At 47.5% G+C, this 13,562-nt stretch overlaps 1 protein-coding gene across 2 annotated transcripts in view; it reads left to right on the forward strand.

Moving 5' to 3' along the window:
- LOC111564633 (E3 ubiquitin-protein ligase TRIM9) overlaps positions 1-13,562 on the forward strand; it is a 92,234-nt gene that overhangs the window by 54,342 nt on the left and 24,330 nt on the right. For both annotated transcript variants that reach the window (XM_035945514.2, XM_023264330.3), the window contains exon 5: positions 8,958-9,111. In XM_035945514.2, coding sequence (XP_035801407.2) covers positions 8,958-9,111 — 154 coding nt within the window. The remainder of the gene's footprint in view (positions 1-8,957; positions 9,112-13,562) is intronic.

The raw sequence follows: 13,562 nt of genomic DNA on the forward strand, positions 1-13,562 counted from the left end.
CCGCCTCACTCGCCTCCGTCTCCGAGGGGGTCGACGCTGTCGACGCCGCCTCACTCGCCTCCGTCTCCGAGGGGGTCGACGCTGTCGACGCCGCCTCACTCGCCTCCGTCTCCGAGGGGGTCGACGCTGTCCACGCCGCCTCACTCGCCTCCGTCTCCGAGGGGGTCGACGCTGTCGACGCCGCCTCACTCGCCTCCGTCTCCGAGGGGGTCGACGCTGTCGACGCCGCCTCACTCGCCTCCGTCGCCGAGGGGGTCGACGCTGTCGACGCCGCCTCACTCGCCTCCGTCTCCGAGGGGGTCGACGCTGTCGACGCCGCCTCACTCGCCTCCGTCTCCGAGCGGGTCGACGCTGTCGACGCCGCCTCACTCTCCTTCGTCTCCGAGGGGGTCGACGCTGTCGACGCCGCCTCACTCGCCTCCGTCTCCGAGCGGGTCGACGCTGTCGACGCCGCCTCCACCTCAGTTCCCGAGCGGGTCGACGCTGTCGACGCCGCCTCAGTTCCCGAGCGGGTCGACGCTGTCGACGCCGCCTCAGTTCCCGAGCGGGTCGACGCTGTCGACGCCGCCTCAGTTCCCGAGCGGGTCGATGCCGCCTCACTCGCCTCCGTCTCCGAGCGGGTCGACGCTGTCGACGCCGCCTCAGTTCCCGAGCGGGTCGACGCCGCCTCACTCACCTCCGTCTCCGAGCGGGTCGACGCCGCCTCACTCGCCTCCGTCTCCGAGCGGGTCGACGCTGTCGACGCCGCCTCCGCCTCAGTTCCCGAGCGTGTCGACGCTGTCGACGCCGTCTCAGTTCCCGAGCGGGTCGACGCTGTCGACGCCGCCTCAGTTCCCGAGCGGGTCGACGCTGTCGACGCCGCCTCAGTTCCCGAGCGGGTCGACGCTGTCGACGCCGCCTCAGTTCCCGAGCGGGTCGACGCTGTCGACGCCGCCTCAGTTCCCGAGCGGGTCGACGCTGTCGACGCCGCCTCAGTTCCCGAGCGGGTCGACGCTGTCGACGCCGCCTCAGTTCCCGAGCGGGTCGACGCTGTCGACGCCGCCTCCGCCTCAGTTCCCGAGTGGGTCGACGCTGTCGACGCCGTCTCCGCCTCAAAACAGCCCGGGTCAGCTGACCAATCCCCTGGCCGGGAGACTGTAGAGCCCGGGTCAGCTGACCAATCCCCTGGCCGAGAGACTGTAGAGCCCGGGTCAGCTGACCAATCCCCTGGCCGAGAGACTGTAGAGCCCGGGTCAGCTGACCAATCCCCTGGCCGAGAGACTGTTGAGCCCGGGTCAGCTGACCAATCCCCTGGCCGAGAGACTTTAGAGTCCGGGTCAGCTGACCAATCCCCTGGCCGAGAGACTGTTGAGCCCAGGTCAGCTGACCAATCCCCTGGCCGAGAGACTGTTGAGCCCATGTCAGCCAACGGATCCTCCAGTCAAGAGACTGTTCAGCCTCAGTCTGCTGACCAATCCTCCGGCCAAAAGACTGTGCCTGTGTCCACTGACAAACCTCCTGCTTCTGAGTCTCCGTCTGCAGTGGCCACCCCCGCTCCCAAGTCTCCAGAGGGGTCCCGCCTTCGTCGGTCCCCAGCCCGGCCTCCAGAGGGGTCCCGCCTTCGTCGGTCCCCAGCCCGGCCTCCAGAGGGGTCCCGCCTTCGTCGGTCCCCAGCCCGGCCTCCAGAGGGGTCCCGCCTTCGTCGGTCCCCAGCCCGGCCTCCAGAGGGGTTCCGCCTTCGTCTTGTCCGCCGCTGCCGGCCTCCCGAGGGTCCCCGTCTCGTCCGCCGCTGCCGGCCTCCCGAGGGTCCCCGTCTCGTCCGCCGCTGCCTGCCTCCCGAGGGTCCCCGTCTCGTCCGCCGCTGCCGGCCTCCCGAGGGTCCCCGTCTCGTCCGCCGCTGCCGGCCTCCCGAGGGTCCCCGTCTCGTCCGCCGCTGCCGGCCTCCCGAGGGTCCCCGTCTCGTCCGCCGCTGCCGGCCTCCCGAGGGTCCCCGTCTCGTCCGCCGCTGCCGGCCTCCCGAGGGTCCCCGTCTCGTCCGCCGCTGGCCTCCCGAGGGGTTCCGCCTCCTCCGTCGTCGGCCTCCAGAGTGGTTTCGTTGCCGGCCTCCAGAGTGGTTCCGTGTCCTTCGTCGCCGGTCTCCAGAGTGGTTTCGCCTCCTCTGTCGCCGGATTACAGAGTGGTTTCATCGCCGGCCTCCAGAGTGGTTCCGTGTCCTCCGTCGCCGGCCTCCAGAGTGGCTCCGCCGTCGGCCTCCAGAGTGGCTCCGCCGTCGGCCTCCAGAGTGGCTCCGCCGTCGGCCTCCAGAGTGGCTCCGTCGCCGGCCTCCAGAGTGGCTCCGTCGCCGGCCTCCAGAGTGGCTCCATCGCCGGCCTCCAGAGTGGTTCCGTGTCCTCCGTCGCCGGCCTCCAGAGTGGCTCCGTCGCCGGCCTCCAGAGTGGCTCCGTCGCCGGCCTCCAGAGTGGCTCCGTCGCCGGCCTCCAGAGCGGCTCCGTCGCCTCCGTCGCCGGCCTCCAGAGCGGCTTCGCCGCCTCCGTCGCCGGCCTCCCGAGCGGCTTCGCCGCCTCCGTCGCCGGCCTCCAGAGTGGCTCCGTCGCCGGCCTCCAGAGCGGCTCCGTCGCCTCCGTCGCCGGCCTCCAGAGCGGCTTCGCCGCCTCCGTCGCCGGCCTCCCGAGCGGCTTCGCCGCCTCCGTCGCCGGCCTCCCGAGCGGCTTCGCCGCCTCCGTCGCCGGCCACCCGAGCGGCTTCGCCGCCTCCGTCGCCGGCCTCCCGAGCGGCTTCGCCGCCTCCGTCGCCGGCCTCCCGAGCGGCTTCGCCGCCTCCGTCGCCGGCCTCCAGAGCGGCTTTGCCGCCTCCGTCGCCGGCCTCCAGAGCGGCTTCGCCGCCTCCGTCGCCGGCCTCCAGAGCGGCTTCGCCGCCTCCGTCGCCGGCCTCCGGAACGGCCTCGTCTGCCCGCCCAGCACCCAGGCCGTCCTCCAGAACAGCCTCGTCTGCCCGTCCAGCACCCGGCCTGTCCTCCAGAACAGCCTCGTCTGCCCGTCCAGCACCCGGGCCGTCCTTCAGCCTTTGAATTTTTTGTTTTGTGTTTGACCAGCCTTTGAACTATTCTCTGGTCTGTTTTTGTTTTTGAACTTTGTTTTGCAGCCTCAGTGCTGCCCCAGACTGATCTGGACACTTTGTTTTGTCCCTCCGTCCTGACCCCCTCCGCCCACCCAGCTCCTCTTGGACTTCCGTCTCTGTCCCTCCGTCCTGTTCCCCCTCCACCCACCCGACTCCTCTTGGATTTTTGTTTCTGTCCCTCCGTCCAGACCCCCTCCGCACGCCCTGTGCTTCTTGGATTTTGTTTCTGGACCCCCTCCTCTTCAGTGACCAGCTCCTTGTTCGGTTTTTCGTGTGCCAGGAGGCGCACGTAGAGGGGGGGGTACTGTTAGGATCCTGCTCTAGCCCCTGCCCTTCTTTCCCTTTTTCCTCTTTTTCCTCCTTTCTCCCCTGTCATGATTTGTTTCTGTGTTGACCTGTCTCTCTTTGGCTCCCTCTGTCTGTCTGTCACTTCTCCCTCATGTGTCTCTCTCTCTCCCTGTCTCTCACCCTTCTGCTTCACCTGCTTCACCTGCCCGCATTCTGTCTTGCTGATTGCTTCAATGAGTTCCAGCTGCAGCAATCAGTTCACACCATTCACCTGTTCTCCACCTCACCTCCACCTATTTAAGCTCTGCCCGTTCATTCACTCCCTGCCGGATCATCGACCCACATGCCCTCTGTTTTTGGACTCTGTTTTCGCACTCTGTTTTGCACTCTGTTTTTGGACTCTTTTTCCCCTCCTCTGGATTTCCCTCATTTGGACTCAGCAGTTCTTTTGGATTCTCGCTAGCCCTGTTTTGTCCCCAGCCAGTAGCTCCAGTCTCATCTCCGTTCACCCCAGATTCCCCGAGCCTGCTTCCCTACCCCTTCTGTTCAGTTCCCCCATTTTTGTGAGTATCCCTCCTTCGCTTAGTTTTGTTTGTTCTAGTTTCGTGATCTTCTGTTCTCAAATTCATAGTGTTTGTTAGTGGTTTAGTTTAGTCTGTTTTCCCCTCGGTTATCAGTTTCCCCATTTTGTGAGTATCCCTCTTTAGCTTAGTTTTGTTTAGTCGGTTCAGTTTGTAGATTTCCGTTTTTATAGTCATAGAGTTTGTTGTTAGAGTTTAGTAGTTTTGGTTTGGTTCTCCCCCCCAGTTCAGTTCTGTGTTCCTGTATTGATTAGTTATTTTGTGAAATAAATCTCTTTCAGTTATTCATTCGTCTGTCAGTTTCTGTGAGTCTGCGCTTGGGTTCCCCAGCTCCCCCCCGTAACAGTTAGCACTTTCGCCTTGCAGCTAGAAGATCCCCGGTTTGCGTCCTGGCTTTCCCGGGATCTTTCTGCATGGAGTTTGCATGTTCTCCCTGTGCATGTGTGGGTTTTCTCTGGGTACTCCGGCTTCCTCCCACAGTCCAAAAATATGCTGAGGTTAAGTGATTATTCTAAATTGCCCGTAGGTGTGAATGCTTGTCTGTATATGTAGCCCTGCGACAGACTGGAGACATGTCCAGGGTGTCCTGCCCTGCCTTCGCCCCAAGTCAGCTGGGATAGACTCCAGCCCCCCCCCCCCCCCCCCCCCCCCCCGCGACCCTAATGAGGATTGAGTGGTGTATAGATAATGGATGGATGGATGGTTACACTGATCAGTTAATGAAAAACTCTTGTACCTGTTGATTGCAGTTTTTTTCATTTTTTGTAAAACAAATGATTAAGGAAATTTCATTTTTATCAAGCTTCTAGCCATGGTTGTGTTGTTTCAATAGAGGTGGCGCAGGACTTTATATTAAAGTGAAAAATGAGCCACAGTGAGTACAAATGTGACAGGAACAAAAAAAAGAAAAAAAAGAAACTGTTTTGAGTTGAGAGGGTTAAACACAACCAAGCCACAAAAATAACAACAGACATGTATAGCACAGAGTCAGGCTGTTGCATTATAAACTCATTCATTTTAGTGCTTTCAGGGAAACTGTTGTTAAAATCGCTGACACAGTTTTCTTTTTTATGCAGTTTTTTAAAAATTAAATTATGACTTAACTTTCTGAAATTATACACAGAGCAATAACAGCATGGGGTCTCACTGTACAGTAAAAATCAACTCTTTCTGAGGTATTTACAACCCAAAAATGTAAATGTGAAAGTTGAAAGGAAGACGGAAGTATGAAATGTAGTTCCTCTGAGCTTACAAAGAGAATTCAGCTTTGCAGGGAGCCTCTGATGTTTATGAATCCAGCACAGCTAAAAACACAGCAGAGGATCAGCAACAACAACAACAACAACAACAACAACAACATGTGCCTGCCTCTGATGATGATCCTCACTCACAGCAAAACAGCATGCATCTGCTTAACTCATGCTTTAGTTGGTTTGTTTTTAATTAACCTGACACGTTTAGTAATCGGTGGCTGCACATGCTCAATATGCTGATCAATACTTATTGATTCATGCATGTTTTACTCTCAAAGGGAGAAAGGTCAGATGTAGTCTCCTTAGAAGAAAAGCTGTAGGTTTAAATGAAAAAGAGGAAGAAATATTTCCTATTGAGAGCAAAAACATGAACTCTTCGCTACACCCTATTTTTTCATTTTCAGATTTGTTGTGTTCAGCTCCAACGGACGCTGAGGAGAGGCTGTTTACCAGACTTTGTGGAGCTCCTTTATGACATTCAAAAATATTTACACAACCTTTTCTTACATCTCTAGTGGTACACCTGGATGTGTACAATCAGTTGAGGCTCCACACTTGTGCACAACGATATTTAAACCCTGATATGTGCATCAACAACCACATGTTAAGGGTGTGCATGTTATACATTCTGAGACCACCATCTTGATATTTTGGTTTATTTCAGACGTAAAGAGTACAATAGAAAGGATGTGGTCTTGACCGGTCTTGAAATAAGGCGCAGAGGAATAATGTTCACAAATTCCTTGTGCTAAGTCTATTTTGGGTGAAGTGTGAGTGTTGTAGTGTCAGGTATTTTGCCCATTTTAAAGACCGACTAGTTTTAACGCAAAAATTAAATGTTGAAATGTTGCCCATAGCAGGAACACTTTATGTTGATGACAGGATATGGCGCTGCTGAGAGATGCAGCATTACACGTGGCACTGTTGTCCGCAGCACATCACAGTCCTGTGTAGACTACTAAGTCCACAGAGTTGCTACTGAACCATTTTCTGAGATATCTGTTTCCTTATGACAGTTAGCATAAATTTCAGAAGATTATACTCTCAATTTTTATTTCACTCTCATTTTTGTCAAGCACGAACTCACAGCCCAGGAAGGGGTTGCAAGCAAACAAGACACAGACAGACTAAGAGATGCTTTTCCCAGCTCAGTTGGAAACCAAACAAACTACAGAGAGATGTACTGAAAGCAAACACAACAACTTAACCTTGCTTCTATTTGCCCTTTGCAACTTGTATGCTGAACCGCTTGGTTCTGTTGGTGAAATGTCTGGATACTTTCCTTTCCCTTTGCCAGATGACAATGGGAAAAGAGTTTAAGACGTAGGGCTCTCTCGGTAATGCAGTTTATGAAGGGCCCTGAGAACCTGACATGGAGAGCGCCGAAAACAGTTACGGTATGCCAAAGAAGAAAATGTATCATGAACTGGTTTGTAACTGACCCACTTTGTACACTGTTGTTACCAAAATGTCACACCCCTGGAGAACACTAGTGATACGACAATGCAAGAAAAATGAATTAAATTACAGTTTAACCAAATAAGTGTTTTAAAATATCATAAGCATGTCCATCAGATTGGTATCAGATAGAAAGATGATAATCTTCATTTGATCTTCATCAAAGGATCTACGGGAAAAGGTAATTGAACTGTATAAAACAGGAAAGAGATATAAAAAGATATCCAAGGATCTGAAAATGCCTATCAGCAGTGTTCACACATTAATTAAGAAGTGGAAACTGAGGGGTTCTGTTGAAACTAAACCACGGTCAGGTAGACCAACAAAAATTTCAGCCATAGCTGCCAGAAAAATTGCTCGGGATGCAAAGAAAAACCCACAAATAACTTCAGCTGAAATACAGGAGTCTCTGAAAAAAACTGGTGTGGCTGTTTCAAGATGCACAATAAGGAGGCACTTGAACAAAAATGGGCTCCATGGTCGAGTCGCCAGAAGAAAGCCGTTACTACGCAAATGCCACAAAGCATCCCGCTTTCAATGAGACAAGCCTCAAAACTTCTGGAACAAAGTCATTTGGAGTGATGAGACTAAAATTGAACTTTCTGGCCACAACCATAAACGCTACATTTGGAGAGGAGTAAACAAGGCCTATAATGAGAAGTATACAATCCCTACTGTGAAACACGGAGGTGGATTGCTGATGTTTTGGGGATGTGTGAGCTACAGAGGCACAGGAAACAAGATGAATGCAGCATGTTATCAGAAAATACTGGAGGAAAACTTGCACTCATCAGCCTGGAAGCTGTGCATGGGATATACTTGGATGTTCCAACATGACAACGATCCAAAGCACAAGGCCAAGTCTACCCGTCAGTGGCTACAACAGAATAAAGTAAAGGTTCTGGAGTGACCATCTCAGTCTTCTGACCTCAATATCATTGAGCCACTCTGGGGAGATCTCAAACATGCAGTTCATGCAAGGCAGCCCAAGAATTTACAGGAGCTGGAGGCTTTTTGCCAAGAAGAATGGGCAGCTTTACCATCTGACAAAATAAAGACCCTCATCTACAACTACCACAAAAGACTTCAAGCTGTCATTGATGTTAAAGGGGGGAATACACGGTATTAAGAACTGGGGTATGTAAACTTTTGATCAGGGTCATATGGGTAGTTTCTGTTGTCAATATGATTTAAAAAGAGTAAATATAGTTGTTTGATAATAAATGGCTTCACCCAACCACTTACTATGCGTGAATGAAAAATTTTTGTGTTATCATTCATATTCTCTGAAAAATGACCAAGAAATCATAAGTTCTGCCAGGGTATGTAAACTTATGAGCACATCTGTACATGAATGAAAGAACCCAAGGCTTCCCTACAGAACTTTGCATTGTATTGTATTGTAACGAGACAATGTTCTTTACCTCGACTGTCAGTGATTTTTAGTGTTGTGGCTGATTAGTGTATTTATATCAGGGCTTCTTGGCAAAAAATTTTTTTAACATCACTAAACTTGAATTTCAATTTCTGTTAAATGGCAGGATGTAATTCCAGTGTCTCTGCTTCTGGCTATTAATGATACGCTTCCTGTAGAAAGACAGTATGCGTGAAACAGAGAAGGTGAAAGGGAGCAAAGAAATAGAGATCAAAGATGCTCCTGAGGGACACACACACTTCCCCTTGCTTCCATTTCATCTGAATATTTAATAATGTATTGATTATGTGGTTCTTTACTGTTGCCAGTGTCTAAATCCTAAATAGTGATTCTTAAGGAATTAAGGGTGGGCATTAATTCCAGATGTCAGCTCAGGAACATTTACAAATTCACTGCAGTTTCAACTAATCTGACAGAGAAAAATTGACATAAATGGAATGATCTTTGTGTAAAAGCTGAAGGATGAATTTCCAAATCCTCAGCTCGTGTTTCGCCTGGGAAAAAGATGGCAATCACATCTTTCTGCATCTGAGTGCGGTTTAGTGTAATGTATTCACTTAACTTTTTTTTTCCTGAGGCAGTGGAGCTTTTACCAGCAGACAAAGGGTCTAATTTGTATGCTTAAATATTTGAGCCGCACTAATGCAAGCTTCATTTCACTTGTCAGACACAATGTAATGAAGCCACACGAGTGGAACAGATCCCAGAACAGAGAAGCTGTTCTGTATGCAGGGAGGGTTCCTGGTACTCGCAAGTATATTTGAAAGTAGACACTGAAGATTGTGTGCTCTCATCTCCTGTGTTTATCTGCCGTCACTTCTAAATGTCTGCACACTGTCTGTGTAGATCTCAGACCCCCTGATCAAGCGGGTGACGTCGTCTCAGGACCAGTGGGTGAAAGGAGCCCTGGAGCCGAAGGTCGGCCCTGACTTTGACCTCACCCTCAACACCGACTCGCTGCTACAGACCATCCTGCAGCTGGATTTCTGCCAGGGCAAAGGTCAGCACACATCTGCATTTTACTGTGGGGTCACATTTAATGTGTTTCTGTGCAATTCCTATGCTTTTTTAAAAAACTATGTTTGGATTTTTAACTCTCTCTTTTATGGCACTGCGTTTTAAAGGAATGCTCCATTAATTGATAAAGGTGTGGATTTCAGATTAGAATTAATTTAAAGACATAATATGCAACATTTCCACACCAAACCACTATAACACAGTTAAACATTACCATTCAAAACTCTGGGCATCAATTAGAAATGTCCTTATTTTTGAAAGAAAATGAAGATAACATTAATCAGAAATACAGTCTAGACATTTTTAATGTGGTAAATGACTATTAATGACCTGTAAATGGGTGATTTTTAATGGAATATCTATATAGGGGTACAGAGGAACATTTTCAGCAACCATCACTCCTGTGTTCTAATGCTACATTGTGTTAGGTAATGGTGCTAAAAGGTTAACTGATGATTAGAAAACCCTTGTGCAATTATGTCAGCACATGACTATAAATGTGAGTTTTCATGGGAAACATGAAATTGTCTGGGTGACCCCAAACTTTTGAACTGTAGTGTATATTTTGTTGACTTGTGCACTTTCATTATCTCAGAAGTTTCTGACTATGTTCATAAATCAATGTTTCTGACTATCAAATCCACAGAAAACCATAATTCTAGTTTAATGGTACATTTAATTTTGGTTGCCTGTTAGTAGTGTTTTTTCCACTTTACCTCCTGTAGCTGGGGAACTCATTAAAGTGTCAGCCAGTATGGATTTTTCATTCTATACTTTCATTGCAGCTATTTCGTTAGAATGAAATGACATAATGTAAACATATGTGTCTATATGCAAATCAAACTTTGCTGCATTTCCTCATCCGTAAACATAATTTCTGCCTGAGTGATCAGGTAGATTCACAGCTGTAATGGTGGTGAAGACTACAACTCCCATGACCCCATCCTACTTCAAAATGTCATCCAACTCTGTCTGTTGTCATTGTTTTGACTGATAGACCCCCTATAGGAGCAGGAATTACATCCTGTGCATTTAAAAAGAATGGCTGAAATCAATGCAGGTGAGTCAGAGATATCATGACTTACATTTCATAGCATGGGTTAAGGTCCAAAAACACTGGATCCGCATTTCCCATCATGCAGTGCAACGATGTCAGTCGGCAACAGTATACAAGTTAGATCAAAACTGGAACTAAGTCGGAAATATTGGAAACTTCTCACAATGACTGTACCTCCAACAAGGGCTGAGCAATTAATTGGTTTGAATTGGTTTTACAAATTCATGTTGTCCTCTGTGTGTGACAGTCATGCTTTTGAAGATTTCTTGTAGTAATACGCTATCACATGTCTTTAAAAGATTACAGAGTGAGTCTCGAACTGAAGCAGGACTTTATTTTTTGTTGCAAATCAAATCCATCCACTTAATCCTCATTAGGGTCGCGAGGAGGGCTGGAGTCTACCTCAGCTGACTTAGGGTGAAGGCAGGAGACACCCTGGACAGGTGTCCAGTCTATCCCAGGGCTACATATAGAGACAAACAATCACACTCTCATTCACACCTACAGACAATTTAGAATCACCAATAAACCTCAGCATGTTTTTGGATTGTGGGAGGAAACCGGAGTACCCTGAGAAAACCCATACTTGCACAGGGGGAACATGCAAACTCCATGCAGAAAGATCCCGGGAAAGCCGGGACGTGAACCGGGGATCTTCTAGCTGCAAGCAAAAATGCTAACCACGAAGCCACTGTGCAGCCCGCAAATCAAAATGTTATACAAAAAATGTAAAATGACTGTTATCATAATGGATTCTGTTAACATTAATGAAGTTGTACAATTTGTTTGTATCTGGAATATTGTCAACAAATATTCCAAATATGGAATACGGTAAAAGTAGCTAATTTAGGCTAAGTAATGACGTGCTACAAGGCAAGCAGAGGGGTAGCCATTCAGAATAGAGCGTAGACACTCCCAGGTCACAATTTGTTGCGGTTTTCTTTTGAATAAATATTCAGCCATCTTTATCTACTAGATTAGTGTCTTTCAAACTATATGCCCCCATTTTGTCTTTCAGTTGAAATGTTTAAAGATTAGGGGACATGATGAAGCTGGTTTCACAGTTGTTCTGCTTATAGCAAGATAAGTGAAGTTCATATGTAAAATTGGCAAACTGCACCTTGAAAGAGACTGAATAAATAAATCAACTTGACATGCAGAACCATGCAAAAACCTCATGCAGCGAAAAAGAATCTCTGCCCATGATTTAGCATTTAGCTGCAATCACTCCTTCCTTTTGAGGTTTCTTTAAGACACCCAACAATGTACACATCTAATTAGCACTGGCTGTTGCTACCCAGCAACCAGTTGGCAAGCATGAGTAAACACGGCATCCTTTATATTCATTCCGCTGCAGTCGCAGAGATTACCCAGATGTATTGTTAATGTACACTAAATATGTAATCAACGGCATGCATATTTTATCTCCATACTGCTCCACTGAGGCAGTAAAGATGAGGTGCTGTTCCTGTGGAGATGTGGAGTCAACCTGGTTGCTTGGCTAAGAGAGCAGATAATGCGCATTATTCGTGGCTATCAGCCATTAAGACTGCATAATAAATGAACTACTTTATACACTTAATGAGCCGCGTTTATTCAGAAGACATTGTGATTCATTAAAGTGGTTACAAATCCATTTAAAGCACATGCAAAACACTCTTTACATAACGAGGACATTACATTCAGTGAACTGCTGAGTAGCTATTGTTATATCATAATGTAACTGATTATGCACTCTTTTATAATATCCTTAAACTGCCTTATGGGTCATTTTGGGAGACTCGTCCAGCGAGTTGCTAAGGATTTTAGGTATTTTTTTGCACCAAGTGGATCAGATTTCAGGAATTTCCAGTTAACTGCTTTTTATAAGGCTGGTATTATCTTCCGCACCTTGGTATTAGCGGTTCTCATCACAACTGAAAGTATGTAGCACTCAGTAAATGTATCAGCACCAGTTGCTGCAACGTGGATAAGAAGACAAACAGCGGTGCAGAGAAGGAACCAAACAAAGACAAATGCTTTGCAGGCTGATGATGCTGAGATATAACAGATTTATTAAAACAGTCTTCAGGTGATGATGAGGACAGTGGGGAAACTTCAGAGCAGGGAGCAGCTGCTTTGTCATGCTCACAAGCTGTGAATCAGTGAAATTTAGTTGATCTTGGGGTTTGAATGAGCTGCTGTGTTCTGCTGCAGGTTTCACGATGTATAAAGTTTAACCGTCAGACTCAGAGCAGAAATGTTTTGAGAAGTTTATGCATAATTCCCCTGAAGTGTTTAACAAATGGTCGCCAACTGTAATGGTTAAAATAAACATACAGATATGATTGTTTTCCCTTAGATTACACATCAGTTATCTTTTTTACAATAAAGCCTATGAGGCAGATAACATTTGATAGTCAGGTCAGCAGTAAAATGATGAGTGAAATACTCTACAGTCTAAAACAGGGGTGTCAAACTCATTTTAGTTCTGGGGCAACATTCAGTCCAACTTGATCTCAAGTGGGCCGCACCAGTAAAATAAGAGCATAAAAACCTGTAAATAATGGCAACTTCAAATTTGTCCTTTGTTTTAGTCCAAAAAAGGTGTTCTGAAAATGTTCACATTTAAGGAATTATCTTTTTACAAAACATTATGAACAACCTAAAATTTGTTAAGAAAAATAACTTCAATTTCAAAAAAATTATGCCTCAGTCTATCATTTACACATTACAACTTCCAGATCAATGTATCTACAAAAGACACAAAACACTGAGTTTCAGGTATCTGGAACTGAACAATATAGTATGTTACTTTATGATCAAAAAGCAACAAAAACAAGACAGAATATGACAAAAAACAAGACACAAAGCGACAAAAAAATGGACATATGACACAAGCGAGACAAAAAACAATGAATAAAGCAAAACACAAACAACACAAGCGAGACAAAAAAGAAACACAAGACGACAAAAATGAGAAACAAAATGACAAACGACATGATCAAAACAACTTGTCAAGGTCTGGAAATTATTTTAAATTTACAGTTTTACAAATTTACTATTTGCAGTTAATGTTGCCTCTGTAATTTTTACACTTTACAAAGTCGTCCCACGGGCCGGATTGGACCCTCTGGTGGGTCGGTTTTGGCCCGCGGCCCGCATGTTTGACACGCCTGGTCTAAATAAACAGATACACATGAATCTGAGCAGAAAAGAAAAGGGATGGAGGAGGAGGAGGGAGCAGCACAGATCAAGGACAATGCAACATTGATATTGATCAGATCATTTACTGTTTCATTACAAGAAATAAACTGTAATATCTTAAATAATTCTCATCAAAAAACTGCTTCTTTTTTTTCAGGAGAAACCCCATAAAAAGAGTTTCATCATTGTTT

The sequence above is a fragment of the Amphiprion ocellaris genome, chromosome 12, assembly GCF_022539595.1.
Source record: "Amphiprion ocellaris isolate individual 3 ecotype Okinawa chromosome 12, ASM2253959v1, whole genome shotgun sequence".
Classification (NCBI taxonomy): Eukaryota; Metazoa; Chordata; class Actinopteri; family Pomacentridae; genus Amphiprion; species Amphiprion ocellaris.